At 42.1% G+C, this 18,349-nt stretch overlaps 1 protein-coding gene across 4 annotated transcripts in view; it reads left to right on the forward strand.

Annotated features, from left to right (window-relative positions):
• KANSL1 (KAT8 regulatory NSL complex subunit 1) overlaps nt 1-18,349 on the forward strand; it is a 171,260-nt gene that overhangs the window by 119,553 nt on the left and 33,358 nt on the right. For all 4 annotated transcript variants that reach the window (XM_077806584.1, XM_077806585.1, XM_077806583.1 and 1 more), the window contains exons 3-4: nt 3,006-3,147; nt 16,651-16,755. In XM_077806584.1, coding sequence (XP_077662710.1) covers nt 3,006-3,147; nt 16,651-16,755 — 247 coding nt within the window. The remainder of the gene's footprint in view (nt 1-3,005; nt 3,148-16,650; nt 16,756-18,349) is intronic.

Genomic DNA, 18,349 nt, shown 5'->3' on the forward strand with positions numbered 1-18,349 from the left:
GCCACAACTTGAATGAGCTCGTTTTGAGGCACTTATTGAGAAAAGGAAGCTGGTGGCCAGAATGCCCCTTCAGTTGGCAGTGGATGCAGCAGATACCTCCTCCAGGGCGATGGCTAAAGCCATAGTCGTGTGTAGGGAGTCTTGGCTCCATTCTTTGGCTTTCCTAGGGGGGTACAGAATGCTATTGATGACATCCCTTTTGACAAATCCTGTCTTTTAACTTGAAGACTGATGAATTGCTGCATACGCTCAAGGATTCCCGGGACAATATTCACTCTCTGGGTACCTACACTTCTGCCCCAAAGCAAAAATTCCACCACCAACCACCCACTCACTCAGTGGTATAGGTCTTCTCAAGTTAATTATGACACCTTACAAACCTCTTAGGAAACATCAAAAAATACAGACGTCTCACCTCCCAGGGTCCCACTTGCAGGCTGTGACATCACAGCTGCAATCTCCAGCAGTGAGATATTTCCGATGTGAGCCTGAGAGCCACCATCTACTATGCCTACCACCTTGTGATCCCCCCGACTCTCTTCAGAGATTGTTTAGCTCTCTGTTCCTGAGGTTGGAGTGCAATAACAACGGTCAGGTGAATGTTGAATGTCATCCACCATGGCTGTATGATCCAGTTTATCACACTACTTCCTCCAAGACCCCTGTCCCTCTTCAGGGAGCACATTCATGACCGCATTCTCACCTAAGAGGTGAACTCCTTGTTAGAATGGGGAGTGATAGAACGCATTCTCCCCAGAATATCAGGGATCGGGGTTCTATCCACTTCCTGATATCTAGGAAGAAAGGCAGGTAGAAACCAGTCCTCCGTCGCCTGCATTTCAGTTGCTTCATCCACAAGTTCAAGATTGATATGGTCATGCTGGCAGCAATAATCCCATCCTTGGAGAAAGGCATGCAGTTTACTGCTCTAGATATGAAGGACGTTTACTTTTACATCAATATCCATCCGGCCAACAGACGTTTCCTGAGCACCCACCATTTCCAGTGCAGAGTGCTCCCCATAGTCTTCACCAAAGTTATTTCCATCACAGTGGCCTATTTCAGACTTTATGGTGTCCTTGTGTTTCTGTATATTGACCGTTGGTTCCTAGCCGTGAGGTCCAGGCAAGAAGCCCACAAGTCAACCTCCATGCTACTCAATCTTCTTTCTTCCTTTGGAGTCAGCGTCAACCTCGAAAAATCGATCCTAGACCCTATGTACTCTCTGGATTTCATAGGGGCTACCATAAGTTTGGTCATAGCACGAGCTTACTTAACCCGCGAACAGTTCTGGAGATTAATGACGACATAACTCGCTTCATGAACAATTCCCTCTGTACTAGCCAGGACTTGCCTGTCCCTCCTCGGCCACATGGCTTTGTGTACCTATGGGACCCCCTTCGCATGACTCCAACTTTGTTGCTTCCAGACGTGGCTCCAGTCTGTTTACTTACCAAACTGCCACTCCAGGGCTTCCATGCTGATGATCCCCATCAAGATGCTATTATCTCTTCAATGGTGGACAGACCCACATCGCGTTTGTGTGAGAGTTCCCTTTCTTTCCTCTTCCCAGACAAGATAATTATCACTGACGCATCCTTGTGGAGCTCACCTCAATGACCATGTGGCTCAAGGAGCAAGGACTCCTGGAGAATCCAGTATGCACTTAAACATCCTGGAGCAGTGAGACCAGCATGCCAAGCCTTCCTTCCCTTCGTCTGCTCCCATCATGTCAGACACCCCACAGCTGTTTTTTATATCAACAGACAGGGAGGGACAAGATCATCCATGCTATGCGCAGAGGCAATCAATATCTGGAATTGGTGCGTCAACCACCGGATCCTCTTGTCCGCAGCCAATCTTCCAGGGACGCAGAATGTACTCAACTTATTCAGCAGACATTTTGTGATGGATCACTGGTGGGAACGTCACAATTTGGTAGTACGCAACATCTTCACTAAGTTGGGGGACTCTGGTCAGAGTCCTGTTTGCTTCACAGGTAAACAGCAAATAGGGACCATCTCTGGGAGGAGGAGGCTACTTATCTCGAAGAACCTCCTGTTCTTAGGTGTGTGGTCCCTATCTGGTTCCACTTCCCTCTGCTACAGATCTGCCAGATTCGCAGTGGAGAAGGAACTGGAGACGTGGTCAGTCTGCCCTACCCTTTATTGCCTCTGATGGAAGCACAAGGCAAGCCAGGGCGCATGTGTGGACCAATGGATACTACTTCAGAAATTCTCAGACTCCAGGCACATAGTGCGCATGCATAGCCCCTCAGTGGAATACAAATAGGGAACACACAAATCAAAGAACCTTCAGTTACAGGTAAGTAGCTTCCTCTTCTGTCTTGTGTATATAGTGGTGACAGAGTAATAGTTTTGTTTTGTGAATGAATTAATTATAAAATACTGTGGTGGATTACACAGTCTAGTAGAGAGAAGTGCATGCCCTTCCAGTACTGTATTATGTTCATTTCAGGGATAGTGGAGTTAGGGAACGGGCAAACGGGTTTGGTGTGCTTTGACCCGCTGTATGGCACCTCTAAATCAGCTTGTGTTGGATGTAACCAAAAGGTGTTGCCATCTAATTGTTCTGTGGTTTAAGAGAAATACGATTAGCTTCACTTCAGTATGTAATGGTTAGATATCCATATCATGCTTGAAGGTTTGAATGAGTGGTGTGGAATTATAAGAACACAGAGCATCACCTCTAATCTGGATTTTTTTTGTACTTGTTAAGTACGAAACTTAACAGTATAGTCTCCTTTTTTCCTTACAGGTCAGGAAGCCCTGAAGCATATTTTAGAAACATCAGACATGAACAATGTAATCTATCATAGTAGGAGGTCTCTGCAGTTCTGCAGTAGATTAACATTGTGTTTGAGAGAAGGGTATTCATGCCATTTTAGTATTAAGCTTTTGATGCATCTGCTCTGAGTCACCCAACAAAGCTTTATCAATGTGTGTTTGGAGTTGTGTTCAAAAGTATTTGTTTCCCTCTTTCAGGAGGAGACGGTCAGAATGGAGATGGGCAGCAGACCGAGCAGCTATAGTCAGTCGCTGGAACTGGCTCCAAGCTCACGTCTCAGACCTGGAATACCGAATCCGACAACAAACAGATATTTACAAGCAGATTCGTGCTAATAAGGTAAAGAATGGAGGGATTTGGGGATGCTTGTTTTTTGTCAATGGCTGTTTCCTTTCAGAGAAAGAGAGCGGGGTGTGCATGCATATTACGTATTGTTCTGGATGTTGAGGCTTAATATGTCTGCTGTCTGCTGCCACTAGGCATATTGCACAAATGTGGTTAGTTCTAAAATTAATTTGAACATGTGTCAGGAACAATTCTTTCATCTGGGGGTGACAAAGAGCATAAAGATGGCTGCATCATTAAAGCCAGTGATTATAATGGTTGAACAGGGCTGGTGCTGAGAGTTGTTACCTTCCCAGCCAGTGTGTGAAAGCTGTTATAGTGAGTTCTTGTGAGAGTAGTTGAGGGTGAGTGTAAAGACCAGCAGAGCAAGAGAAGTCTGGGGAAGAAGAAACTGATCTGTACTTAATGCCCAAAAGGATGTGACTTTTTTAGACTCTTATCGGATGACACAAACTTTTAAAGTACCATAGCATCAATATATGGGGCTTTGGAAATTGGGGAAGATTCCACCGGGGGAAGCCAGCAGAAATATGTAGCATTTCAAGGGGTTGAAGAGGCAAAAAAGAAGAGAGAGATTCTTACATAATTGTTGAAAGAGGAGATAACGGGGAGGAAGAGACTCTAATAAGAAAATACTACAATTGGGATATTTCAGGTCTAAGTGCAGCTGCTTTTATTTGGAAACAGACTGACATAAGTTTGCTTCCTGTGGGTTATAGTGTCATACTTGACTTTTATACAAAACTTCCACTGTGCTTTTACATAGGCTCTAGTGGTCTGTGTGAAATGTAACTTTAGAGGCAAACTAGGAGCCGTGTTCATGGAAAATTTTAAACTTGAAAGCAGGAAGTAAACGGGAGAGATGGAGGATTTGTCATCCCATTCCAGACATCTGCCCTAGAGAAGAGCAGGCTGTGTGTTTTGCGTGATCGGAGTGGAGCTAATATTCTTTACACTGTGCAGACCAGCATAAATGTCTATGGCGGTGCAGCTTTTCCTATTTTGCTTGAGATAGCATTTCCATAGGGCTTCCACTTCCTCAATTTCATCTCTCCCCCCCCCCCCCCAAAAAAAAAAAAAAAAAAAAAAAAGATTGGGAGCTAATTTTAGTACTCCTGGAAAATAAATGAGACTCTAGGTTCGGACTTTAAGTGCTGAGTGAATTTCCACCTTCCAATTCTGCCCAAAACCTATGCAGTTCTGTCCAGTAGTCCGGTCCAGGGCCTCTTGTCAGCTTTACTATTACTTCTGATCTGTAGCATTTCCTCTTCTTCCAACCCAAAACCCACATCCACCTCTGCTGGTGCACCTCAGACCCTAATGTACGATGTACCCACAGATATTCCAGCCCTGGGCTTTTCCTGAATGTTGATCAGTAGTTTCAAGTGAGTTGAAGTCTTTCTTTTTTTTCCTGTGTGTGTGGACATTCATACCCATTCACATGCAAACCCAGGTCTCTAGATTGGGAAACCCCAGTATGAGCGTCAGTGTGTTACTTGCTGCGTTGGAGTTATTCTTTCAGTCATCATAATGTGGGCTGCTGCTTGTGTGGACATCCATTTATACATTTGACAAACAGCAGGTTAAATGGAGGCAGCCAGTCAGGCCTGGTGGTCTGATGATGACTTGTTCTGTTCAGGCCCCAGGTTCTCTGTGCATCAAGGGCAAGGGTTACTGGAGTGGCAACATACTTTGCCCCTGGCCAAGGGAGCCACCTAATGTTATTACTAGTTAGAGTGCCATTCAGTGGGTCTGACACACACTACATCCATCTCTTATCCTTCTGGTTGCAATCACATGGTGTTCCAAGGACTAGCGGGTGAGGGGGACATATATATGGGAGGTGCATTTAAACAGCTGCTATAATTGTGTAGACTAGAATCAAGTGCCTTTCCTGCTCCAAGTATTGCAGTGTTTAACAGAAGTGAGCTGTAGCTCACGAAAGCTTATGCTCAAATAAATTTAGTGCAGAGACTCTAGATGTGGTAACCATTCTGTACTAAGTGACAGCTTACCCACAGCCTGGCATGTCTAGGGTGATGTAAATCAAAGGGATTTGTCACCAATTTTAATCATGATTTTTAGATCAACAAGCAGGAAATCTTCCTCATCGATTTTAATCGTATTATGCTAAGCATAAGTATTTAGTTATTTTCCAAAAGAAGATTTGATTCTGATTGGTTGGTAACAATTCAGACAGGTTGATTTGCAGCTAAATATACCGTTTACACTAAATGTGGTATTTCTTTTGTGCTAACCAGGATGGGGGGAGAGAAATGGCGGTGGAGTGGAAGGATATGTATTTACAAATATTTATTAGCAATTCTAGAACTTAACTTTTATTTAGATTCTTAATTTTTACATTTTTTATGTTAGACGGTTACATTTCTTATTGTGTCAAACTGTATTTGGATGGATATTCAAATTCAATTAAATGTGCAAAAGCAGCATTTTAGAATGTTTTATTAAGTTAAAGCACACTCAAATGTTCAGGATACACAAGGAAAAAAGTTGATCTGAAAGTTTGTCAAAAGATGTTTTACATATAAAATTGATTTCTTAAACAAGGGGTTGTATATCTGTGGTTAGTGAATTGAACTGGTTCTTGTTTTCTCTCATCTCTCTTATTCAGAGATTGGAAGGGGAAAATAAGCTTTCCTTCCTTTTCAGCTTTGTGGTTAGTTTATTCAAAGTTAAGAAGTCACTGGACTGAACTAGTTGAATAAACTGAAACGAAGAACATGTTCTCTCTCTACCTGCAGAAGAGGCTACTGCTGTCAAAAACTAGTTTAGTACTTCAGTATGCTGTGGTTCCAAGTGCTTAGCCAGTGACTTCCATCAATTCAGTGATTTGAGTTTCTTAAAATCTTGGCAGCAAACGTACTGCTTTATATTATTTTAAATTATTTTACTAGATTATAGTAAGCGTAGGCCTTAACATAGGTTGTCATAACATCAAATGTAATTTTAAATAGTTGGGTTAAAAATTAAACCTATAATTTATAAAAATACAAACTATATTTAATTTTAATCAAAACGTATTTAAAAATGGATTTATTTTTAAATACATTTTTATCTATACTTGCCAGAACTTGTCCCATCCCCGTCATCCCCCATTCTTCTCCCCTCTCCTCTCACTTGCAGGAGCTACTGGGATGGAAATTTTGATTAGTCATACAGTGCTTCTTGGAAGTTGATAAAGAGGAGAGCTGGGGAAGAACCTTCAGGCAGGGCCCAGAGTCAGCTCTGTGGCAGAAATGCCAACACTTCCCCCTTCTCAATAGCTGGCAGTAGCAAGGAGGCTGGGTTTTCTTGTTAGGACATTTGCTCCTGGACTATGTCAGTATGCCCCCTCCCTGTGTCTTTTTTTTAAAAAAAAAAATCTGCCTCTAGGTGGTAGGGGTTTAGTTCTCTAGCATATGTTTGGTAAATTTTTCAAGCCCATGGAATTAGGGAAAAGTGCTTAGTAAGAGTATGCCTCTAAATGATCTCATTCAAATGTCAAATGAGGAAAATGAGTAGTAATCATATCAAAATACTCTACAAAGGAGGGTAATTATCATTTCCATTTTATGCATGGGGAAACTGAGGCACAGAGATGCAGTGACTCTTCCCCCTAAAGGGACACAATGAATCAGCGTAGAGCTGGCAGTAGATCTCCTGACCCTGTGTCCTGTTCCCTGGATCATGCTGATTTGGGACTGTGAAAGATAGTGAGCCTTTCACCGCTAGGACAGTGGCTCTAATTTAAATCTGAACTGAATTGTGAAGTTGTCACAATTACTTCTGTTCATTCTGTGCAACTTTGCGGTTTCAGTCCGTTTTCCAGTGGATGAACATGTGTCATGTCACAGACCATCACAACTGGGAACCTTGATGGCAGTCCCAGCAAAGATGCATCGGAAACTAAACTCCCTTCTCAACCATGGAGATGAACTCTCCAGGTCACAGCTATAATATATCGGTGGGTAGGAGGAGGAGGTAGCTTCTGCATGCACTGCTACTTTCTATACTCATACTCCTGAGGGAATTCTGTGTCGTCCTCCCCCACACACACACCCCAAAAAATTCCGTGGGGTGCTCTGGATGCGGGGGTGTGTGTGGGTGCAGGATACTTCCGGGTGCAGGATACTTCCAGATGCAGGGAGTGTGAGACTCATCAGGAGGGGTGGGCGTTCAGCTCAGTGGGGCGGCGGGGGTGCAGATGCATAGGAGTTGGGTGGATGGGGGAGCAGCTCCCCATAGTGACCATTCCCTACATGTCTGAGGAGTGATGGGGGCAAAAAGCGGGGAGGGGGGAGGTTGCGGGGCTTCCTGCAGACAGGGGAGGCTTCTGGGGGTGGGTCTGACCTGGTCCTGGCCGCTTTTTCAGAGAAAGAGCAAGGCCTGTCCCACCCAGCCAGGAGTAGTAGCTGAGCCCAGTGCAGGGTAGGAGCCACCACCCGTGCTGCTGGGGAGGGCACATCACCATCTTGCAGCTTAGTCTTGCTTCCGCCTCAGAAAGTCATTTTTCTGCAGGGAAGTAAAGAAATCTGCGGGGGACATGAATTCTGCATGTGTGCAGTGGTACAGAATTCCCCCAGGAATAACTTGTTCTCTGGGTAAATGGAGGATGTGAAATGAGAAGGAAATGGGATGTGCCTATGAAGTAATTTACTGAAGAGGTGCTCTGTTGTCAGGTCCTCTTCTCTCTCCTCTTGTACTAAGTGCTGCAGGTGCAGTAATTCAGTAGGATCCCTGGTGAGCCAACATTGAGCAATTTGTCAGTTTTTGTTCTAGAGGCTCCCAGTGCTTAGGTCTAGCACAGACTGTGCCTGGTCTCTTGTCCACAGAGAACATGAGTTGGAGCTACTTACGCTTGTGATACAGGAAACTTTTCATTAGGAATAGCTGCAATCTCTGTATCAGATAGAGATATTCTGGCCAGCAGTGGCTAATATACCCTCTTGAATTTGACCAATTTTAGTATCTTTTTCTGCTCTAAAGGGAAGGAAACCATAGCCCAGGCCCTGCTGAATACCATCCACCTGTTGGCATGTTAATAGTCTGTTCTGCAGAAACTTAAGTTTTGCCCATGAGTCAAACTTGGCTTATTTCAAAAATGGCCATTTCTAATGTTTTTGTAACACCCCTGTTGTGTGTTCAGAACCACAATACGTATTGTTTTTAACGAGAATGATTGGTTAGAGCATGGGACTAGGGCACCAGATTGAGTACTCACTGTCTCATCAGTGACTTGCTGTGTGATCTTGAGCAAGTAACTTCAGCTCCAGTCTCACCCTAGTGCAAAAGCCCTAGCCTCTGTGCTTTGTTCCGGGGAGCTACTCAGGGCTTGGAGAAGGAATATCTTTCCAGGATGCTCCCAGATTTCTGTAGCCACCACTCTTGTGTCTGTTGTCTCCAGCAATATTCAGAGAGCTCCCACAGACAGAACTGTGGGAAAAAAAGCAACCCAATGAGTTTTTGGATTTTATTGGGTTTCCCTGTCTTTCCCCCCCCTCCCCCCACCTCCCTTAGCTGTCTGTCTTTTGGAAGTATTTACATGAAAATGTCATGTATGGAGGTTTTTAGAGCCTGGTGTTTCTAGTATAAGCTTGAACCTGTGAATGAAAAACTTAATTCTTCTGAAAGTCCAAAGGAAACACTGATTCTTGTCCCTTTTGAGGGAATGGGTGCTTGTCTACACTAGGCTTTTGGTCCTGATGTACATCAGTAGTGCAAATCCCTAGTGTAGATATGCTGTATTGGTGGAAATCCTTTTAAAACACTGCTTGAGTATGTAGGAATTTGCTGCATAGTGCTATCTCCATATTTAAAACAGCCCAAATCTTTATGGAACTGTCTCTAGAAATCTAGATGGATCTAGTGCAGTGGTTCTCAGCCCAGTCAGCATACAGCTGCAGCCCATATGACTTCCTTAGGCCCATACGGGGGTGGGTGGGGGTGTGTGTGTGTTATTTATAATATAGTGTGTGGATTGCGACCCACAATGGTAAATAGCTTGAGAACTGCTGATCTACTGGATGCAGTCCTAAGTGATTAAAGCGAAGAGCGTGGCTAGTGGGTGGAATCAACTATCATTGGCTGTTACCCACTCCCCTCTGTAAGTTAAATTTCTGCAAGATGGGCAGCTAATCTAATATGGTTCTATATATAAAGCTGGCTAGCTCATCTCTTCGACTTAAAGAATGTTGAGCTCTTAAGATTTTCTTTTCAGTGAGAAATCATCTCCCAGTATTGTGTCCAAGTTGAAGATTCCATCTGAGAATGCAAACTGTGACTAAGTCTTTTGTCGTTTGTTCACACAACAAAAGAACTTCTCAGGTGAAACCATCCTAAATTTGTGTGGGTGTAAAAGGTACCAGTCAAAATAATATAATTCAGTCAAAAATTCTGCAACCGCCATCAGGCTCTACATAGCTGATTGCAGGGGCGTGGGGGGAAGAGGTGAACATAGCAAGCATTTTACACACTGAGAGACTTCAGAAAAAGAGAGCCAAAGATTACAAAAACAATTGAAGACTATTTCAGATGGACTTGATAGATTACAAGCAGCTCACACTATCGTCATGGTATCTGGGGATCTGGAACCACACAAGGACAAAATTGAACAATGGTTCCGAGCAGCAGTAGAATCTTTTGGTTACTTAGCCAACATAATTTGATTCCATATTGATCATAAGTTGAGCCTAGAACAAGAATGAGGCTTAAAATATGGTTGCTGCAGAAGGAGTCCTGAATTCCCTTTTTTTACTCTTGCATTTAAAATTGTACTTCCAGATTTCTATTCCAAATCCAAATTTTTAAAGAAAACTGCAGAATTTTGTTGTCTCAAAATAGGGCAGAATTGTGAAGTAAATAGTGGAAGACGGAGCAGTTAAATTCAGAATATCAATTTTTACAAGATTTGTAGTGCTGTCAAGCCAGCCCAGCATCAGTCTGGTGTGTTTTCACCATATTTGGATGGTTGAATTGAAACTTCGTAGTAAGCTGTATGCTGGGGGAAAAAAAAAATACCTTAAGTCTATATGTATTTATGGGGAAGTTTAAAGGCTTGTAGGCCTAGCTAGTAGCAAACTTGTGTTAACCAAGTTGAGATTTTCTCCAGACACTTCACTTAAAGGCACACTGGTTTAGATAAAACAAAAAACAAGTTTATTAACTACAAAAGATAGATTTTAAGTGATTACATAAGTGATAGTAAACAGATCAAAGCAGATTACCTAGTAAATAAACAAAACCACAAACTAAGCCTAAAGCACTAGAAAGATCGGATATGAATTAGCAATTCCTCACCCTGGCTGATGGTACAAGCAGTCCACCAGGTTTCCATACACAGGCTAGAAATCGCTTTAGCCCAGGACCAGCACTTCCCTCAGTTCAGTCTTTGTTGTTCCTCAGGTGTTTTCAGTAGTTCTCTGTGTGGGCAGTGAGGCCCCTCAGTGATGTCACACCCTGCCTTATATAGCTTTACCATATACCGGGAACCCTTTGTTCCAGCCCAGTTTGTGGAAAAATACAGGTAGCCAAAATGGAGTTCAGTATCATGTGGTCTGGGCACATGGCTTTGCTGAGTCATAGCAGCCATTACAGGCTGGCTGAATTGTTTACAGGAAGGCTGTTGATTAATCAGTTAACTCACACAATCAACTCAAATTAATTGCGATTAATCACACTGTTAAACAATAGAATACCAAGTGAAATTTATTAAATATTTTTGGATGTTTTCCTACATTTTCAAATACACTGATTTCTATTACAACACAGAATATTAAGTGTACAGTGCTCACTTTATATTTTTTTTTTTGATTACTAATATTTGCACTGTAGAAATGATAAAATAGTATTTTTCAATTCACCTCATACAAGTACTGTAGTGCAATCTCTTTATCACAAAAGTGTAATTTACAATTGTAGATTTTTTTTGTTACATAACTGCACTCAAAAACAAAACAATGTAAAACTTTAAAGCCTACAAGTCCACTTGGTCCTACTTCTCATTCAGCCAATCACTAAGACAAACAAATTTGTTTACAGCTACGGGAGATACTGCTGCCTGCTTCTTATTTACAATGTCACCTGAAAGTGAGAACAGGCTTTCGCATGGCACTTTTGTAGCTAGCATTGCAAGGTATTTACGTGCCAGATATGCTAAACATTTGTATGCCCCTTCATACTTTGGCCACCATTCCAGAGGACAGGCTTCCATGCTGATGATGCTCATTTTAAAAAAAAAAAAAAAAGTGTTAATTAAATTTGTGACTGAACTCCTTGGGGGAGAATTGTGTGTCTCCTCTTCTCTTCTCTTTTACCCGCATTCTACCCTATATTTCATGTTATAGCCATCTCGGATGATGACCCAGCACATGTTCATTTTAAGAACACTTTTTCACAGCAGATTTGACAAAACACACAGGAAGTACCAATGTGAGATTTCTAAAAATAGCTACAGCACTCAACCCAAGGTTTAAGAATCTGAAGTGCTGTCCAAACTCTGAGAGTGACAAGGTGTGGAGCATGCTTTCAGAAGTCTTAAAAGAGCAATATTCAGATGCAGAAACTATAGAAAAAGAAAATTAACCATCTGCTGGTGGCATCTGACTCAGGTGATGAAAATGAACATGTGTCGGTCCACTCTGCTTTTGGATCATTATTGAGCAGAACCTGTCATCAGCATGGATGCATGTCCTCTGGAATTGTGGTTGAAGCATGAAGGGACATAAGAATCTTTAACGCGTCTGGCATGTAAATATCTTACAATGTTGGCTACAACCGTGCCAGGCTAAAGCCTGTTCTCACTTTCAGGTGACTTTCAGGTGTAAACAAGAAGTGGGCAGCATTATCACCTGTAAATTGTAACCAAACTTGTTTGTCTGAGCAATTGGCTGAACAAAAGGTAGGACTGTGTGGACTTGTAGGCTCTAAAATTTTACATTGTTTTATTTTTGAATGCAGTTACTTTTTTGTACATAATTCTGTGTTTGTAAGTTCAGCTTTCATGATGAAGAGATTGCACTACAGTTCTTGTATTAGGTGAATTGAAAAATACAATTTCTTTTGTTTTTTACACTGCAAATATTTGTAATCAAAAATAAATATTAAGTGAGATGTACACTTTGCATTCTGTGTTGTAATTAAAATCAATATATTTGAAATGTAGAAAATATCCAAAATATTTAAAAATGGTATCCTATCGTTTAATAGTGTGATTAATTGCACCATTAATTTTTTTTAATCGCTTGACAGCCCTAGTTTACAGTCAGGAGTTCTCAAACTTCATTGCACTGCGACCCCCTTCTAACAACAAAAATTACTACACGACCCCAAGATGGGAGACTGAAGCCTGAGCCCAAGGGCTTCACCCCCAGGCAGTGGGCTTTGGTCTGGGCAATGGGGCTTGGTCTTCAACTCGGCTTCAGCCCTGAGCCCCAGAAAGTCTGTCAGACCTGGTGACCCCATTAAAATGGGGTCACAACCTGTGTTCCTTGTAAGCTGTGCGCTTGGGTGGCCATCCAGGAGCGAGTCAAGTGCCACGCAGTGAAGAATATGGGCTGCAGTGTCACATCTTCATTTTGGACATATTGTGTCTGCGTATTATGTTTGGGGGGTGGGGGTGAATGTGCTTAGAAGTAAACTGCATAATGTGTGTCTTAATTTCCTAAAGCCTTCTTGGGCATCCCTCCCACTGCTAGGTTTTCCCAGTTGGAGAAAGTGATAACGCTACCCGTGAACATAACTGTTGGCACACAGGCAAATTCTTTTTCAAAAATATTTGCCCCTCCTTGCAACAGTAGTGTACTGGCTCTACTGATAACAGAGTACTCTGCTGGGGTGTGGGGGGGAGACAGTGAATTTTCTCTCTCTCAAGTTTTCTTATTGTAAGAGATCTCACATGGGGGTAGTAAGGCATAATTTAAGTTTTTTAAGATCTCTGCATGAAAGTATCTGCTTTTACGGGCTTGACTCAGGTGTAAAGAGGTTGAGTAAAACTGCCTCTTGGAAAGCAGGTAGGGGCTGGAGTAATTTTTACCTCTGCACTCTGTGTTCAAATGGTTTCTCAGTTCAGACACATGGGTTTATTATACTATGTCTATTCTTAGTCTAGTTACTTGGTGCTCATGGTGGTACTGTAACCCCCCACCCCACACACACAGTTATGTGGCCCATTTGGAGTTGCTAATCTGGAAGAAACCTAGGGATTTTGTTATGAATGATGGTTGGAAGGGCGTCATTCTGAAACAGTTATTGGGAGGAGCTTGTTGCTAGAAAAAGTGATTGCCGCAGTTTCCACATACGCCTCTCCTATTAAAGCTTGGCCTAGCTCAGTGGATCAGATTTATACTAGGGTGTGAAGATGGTGACTTCAGTCTCCGTGTGAGGAGCTCAGTCTAAGACTGTGGCTCTTCTGATACAACTCTGCATTCTAGTGCCCCTTTCCCACCCAATATCATCTTGTCCGAGGCTGGCTGATAACTACAGGCGTAGGAGCACCGTGCTTCTGGGAGGTGTCATGTTCTCAGATTGGGTGTACGGATGGGTGCCAGTTAATCCCATAGTTATTAATAAAACCTGCACAGGGAAGAAGTAATCCAACTAACTAGTAAATGTGAGGGGGAGCCATCAGATTTCTTGTTTGTAAAGTGCCTAGCATGTTTCTGGGTGCTATTAAAAAAAAAAAAAAGTAATTCTAAGTCCCTGTTAGAGCTCACGTGGTTCCCTCTACTTTTCCTGCTTTAAAGAGGAGTTGAACTGTAATGTCAATTAATGATCTAATCCTTACCTATTATTACAAAGAAGAGTAAATCATTGAGGTTTGAAAAAGTAAAATAAAATACCCAACCATCTAAAGGAAGGGTGCCCTTCTGATAGTGTGATAAATTAGATAGGTTTGTGATGAAAGAAATCTAGCCAGTTCCCACAGCCCAATTCAGGATATAGTGCCTGAGAGTGAATGTAAGGTCGGAGTTGGCAATAAATATCCTGTATGGAAGCATAAAAAGAACAGGATATACTTTAAAAGTGTTAAATGAAGGTTTTTAAAACATCAAATTTTATTTTAAAATAGTAGGCTTTCTCTCCCCTACATTCCACATGATGAGCTGCATTCTTAAAGCTCTTTTGTATATAAGACAGAGAAGCTCAGTCTGATGATAACAGTACAATGGCAGGTTCAACTGAGAGGCTATTCAGGTACTGAGAATGAAATGATTGATATTAAAAAAAAAAAAAATTTCAAATCGGTTACTATTAATAAATATCCAAGGTGCTAAAGCACTGCAGTTTTTCTGGAATGCACAGAACAGTTTTTTGCTCATCCTCCTGTGGTGGTCTTCAGGATGAACTGAAGATTAGTAAAGCCCTTCATAACTCTGACTTTCCCTGACTCCTCACTTTTGCTTTCCCTGAGCAAAACAAAGGGCACACAAATCCATGAGTGCTAGGAGAAGAAAAAGACTTCCTTTGGATTTCCAACACACCATTCACCATTGCCAGTTTTCCTCTACCTGACCTACCTCCCTGCTGCTGGTTCCCAACCTTGGGTGGGTTTGGAACGGGTTACAGAAGGTGATGGGTCACTCTGGGTAGATCAACGTTTAGGGAGGCTGGAAGAAGCACAGCAGTATTTAATGATTTCTAGAATTCCAGAAGCCAGCATCTCCCCATCCCTTCTCAGCTCAGCACCCTCCTGTGACTCCCAGAAAACCATAGAAATTAATAAATTAACATCCACCCTGGACATTGGATAGTTTTTCTTAGAGGTAATAAGGAAGGAGGGAGATGGAAGAATGGAGCAGACAGAACTGCTAGTGAGAAACCATCTACCCCTATTACTTAAACATACTTATCTCGTTACATGTTTTTTACATACATTAATTACTGGATTATGGGTGGCCACCATGATTTTCTGGAAACTCAGTGGACTGCTGTTCTAGATCTGATTCCCGCAAGCCATGATATTAGCCTCCCAGAAAGGCTCAAATATGGGATCAGTGCCACCAATACAGCTAAGATGCAGTTGTTGCTAGGGCTTGTGGAGGGGTCTGAGAGGATCCAAGTGTTGGCACAGGATCCAGGAGTGCAGGGAGGGAGGAATGATGGCAGTGAAGTTTGGGCTTGAGTTTTGATGTGGAAAAGTGCAGCCAGTATAAGTGTGTGGTTAAAAAAATAAATAAATAACATAGCAATAATAAGGGACCATACTCATGGCCACACAGTTATTCTTTGGACTTGGGGGGCATTTTTGTTTTTCCCGAACCTTAATGGCCTTGACTTGTCCCTGGAAAACGAGCTCAGATTGCTTGTGTGGCAACACGTAGTGCAGCCTCTGGGGCCTTCAAGTGGCTGATCTGTGTCCAATGTTTTCATTCCAAGTAGCTCTGCCTGCATCCTAAGGAAGGACCAGTCACCTCCATGACCAAAGATGACCATTGTCCGAGTTTGCCTTTACCTCAGAGTATATTTATGCTTTTAAGGCTCTCCACGTGCTCCCACCATCGTCACCAGCTTTATCATCCTTCTGTTCATTATTACTGCCCCTTCACTACTGTTATCCCTTTGTTTCCAGTTTCTTTTTCTTGTTGTCACCTTTAAGTTATGTTTACCTGGGGTATGTGTGGCACATATAGGAGCCAATGTCCTTGTACCTCACCTCACTTCCCCCTCTTGTTTCCCAGTTAGATCTTACCAAAAGGTCATTCTCCTCTGATGAGAATGTTAAATAGGTCATCCTCGTCAACTCCTAATGCACGTATAGCCATGATGAATGATTAGCATCTGCTAAGCATAGAGGTAGAATAGTTCTGGCCTTTGATTAAACCCCAAGTGTTACGGGGTAAAAGGGGGAAAAAAACAGGAGAGAATAGATATCATTAGAACCCTGATAAAACAACCCTCTCCACCCTGCCATGCCCTACTGGATTTGTAGTGCTGCTGATTATTTAAATATCTGTGTGTTTCTTTCCTGCATTGATCTCTGAGAATGCAGCATCCATGGTGAAAATCTGCTCTGAGCTCCTAGTTGATTGTGGGGTTTTTAGCCAGGGTTTCTTGCCTTTGATTGGCACAGTTGTGACTTTGCCCTCCCCTTTGTCTTGCTGTGATGGAGGTTCCACTTTGTTTTCTCTATTACAAGAAACAATTCCCTTTCCACTCCGTTGAAATGTTCTTTTTGTATTTGCTCACATACAGCTAGCTGACTCCTCCTCTCTGATGCACTGCATATATGAGGGGGCAGCATTTCAGCAGCCTTGCCTGAGAGGGAGCTAACTGTATGCTATGGATGGGTCAAAGCCATGGGATCTGCACCAGTTTAGCTTAGATGACATGAAAATCTAGGCAGCAGGGATTCTGTTTGGCATCCTGTTTGAATGATGCTGTGGACACGCAAGCCTGGTGTGGTGCTTTAGGTTTTTGGAGTGTGAAGAAGGGGAAGAGACATGAGACCGAAGAAATCCATCCACCATGCTACAGTAATTCTTATATTTTTCTTTCCTCTAGGGGCTGATAGTCCTTGGTGAAGCGTTGTCCCCAGATACTGCAGTAGATGATGCATCCCATCCCCTTAGTGCTGAAGTTAAGCTGGAGCCCGGGACTGACAGACTGGTACGTGCCAAAGATTGAGAGAAACACAACTAGATACTACAGATACATGTCTGCAAATAATGGTAGTGCATGTTGTTTTGGGGGTGTGTCCTGGAAGACACATCCTTAGACCATGGTGTCTGGAAGCTCTTTAAGGCATGGTGCACAGTTTGGTTAGCTCCCACTTCATAGGCCTCCTGAAATGAGACCTCTTAGTGGGGCTTTACTGGAGAATTGATGCCTGTGAGGAGGGTTTTTTCAGGGGGTCTGGGTTTAACAGATATGGTGACTTGGACATGTTTTTTGAACAGGGTTCCCCTGAGAGACCCTTGTAATAAGTGTTAACATTTATATAGTGATTTATAAGTGAAAAGCACTCTAAAGACATGAAATTTATTCTCTCAGACCTTCTTCCATCTAGCAAAAATGTCTTGATTGCACACCCAGAGATGGAGGGGCACAAAACTAGTGAATGCTTCTGGACAAAGTGGCTATTAATCTGTGCTTCAGTTTCACTACCCACAAAATGGGAATAAATGTTACTATGAGATCTATGGATGGGAACAATATGAAGAGCTTAATATTTATTATTTAATACAGAAATGTAGGCCATAGAGACTGTGGGTTTCATCATGCAGTGTAAGTTGGTCTAGCTTGATCCTCTAGTCATTTATGGAAATACCTACACATTAAAGATGAGGTTTTGCAAACTGCTTTACAGTACTGTGAGCTACACTTGGACTGACCTCCTCTAGCTCCTCATACTGGTGGTTACCCTAGAGCACCTGCTGATAGGGGCTGGTAAGTTTAAAACTGGAGCAAAATTTAGGGGCACCCAAGGAATACATGAATTTTGCCACTTGTTCCAGTTGGTGAGAGTTTCTATCTATGTGGCTCCAAAATAGTTGTTGTTAATTTATTTTAACTTATAAATTCACAGAAGAGATTAATATTTCTGCCTGCATGAGGCAGTGGGCTTTAAGCAACCATAGTTTAGCGAGCTCCTTCTGGGGGTGAATATTAAATAAAACCAATGTTTTCTTGTTGCCACAGTTTTGGAATATGGCTCCCAAAACAGACAACTTCCAATTATTTTGGAATATTTTTGAAAGCTTCTAGTGTTAATAAATAGGTGAAATAAGAAAAATCCAGCTTGAGAATTTATTAGTTTGATTAAAGTTATTTCCTTTATATATTTTGGCATATTATATTGACAGTTTGCGTTTTAATGACTACAAAGATTTATCATTTTGATTCTGTCTCTGCTGTCATTTAAATAATTGTTTGACATGGGGGCATAATTTCCCACAAAGTGAAATTTTAAATTGCTAAAAATCTAAAAACTTAAATAAACATTGATGTCATCTGTTAAAAATATTCCTTAAAAAATCTAATATTGCAAAGCCTACGGATAATGGACAACAATACTAAATTACCAATACCAATCCTTAATGTTCCGGGTACCAAATTACTGACCGTCTGATCTATGAAGCACACATGGTGCTACAGGTAACTTGTACTAGATTTTCACCTCTTGAGACTGGGATTCAAATACATTTGTTTGGGGTCTCTTGTTAGTCCTTGAATGACAGTTCACCTCATCATAAAACTTAAC

Source organism: Eretmochelys imbricata, chromosome 27 (genome assembly GCF_965152235.1).
Source record: "Eretmochelys imbricata isolate rEreImb1 chromosome 27, rEreImb1.hap1, whole genome shotgun sequence".
In the NCBI taxonomy this organism is placed as follows: Eukaryota; Metazoa; Chordata; order Testudines; family Cheloniidae; genus Eretmochelys; species Eretmochelys imbricata.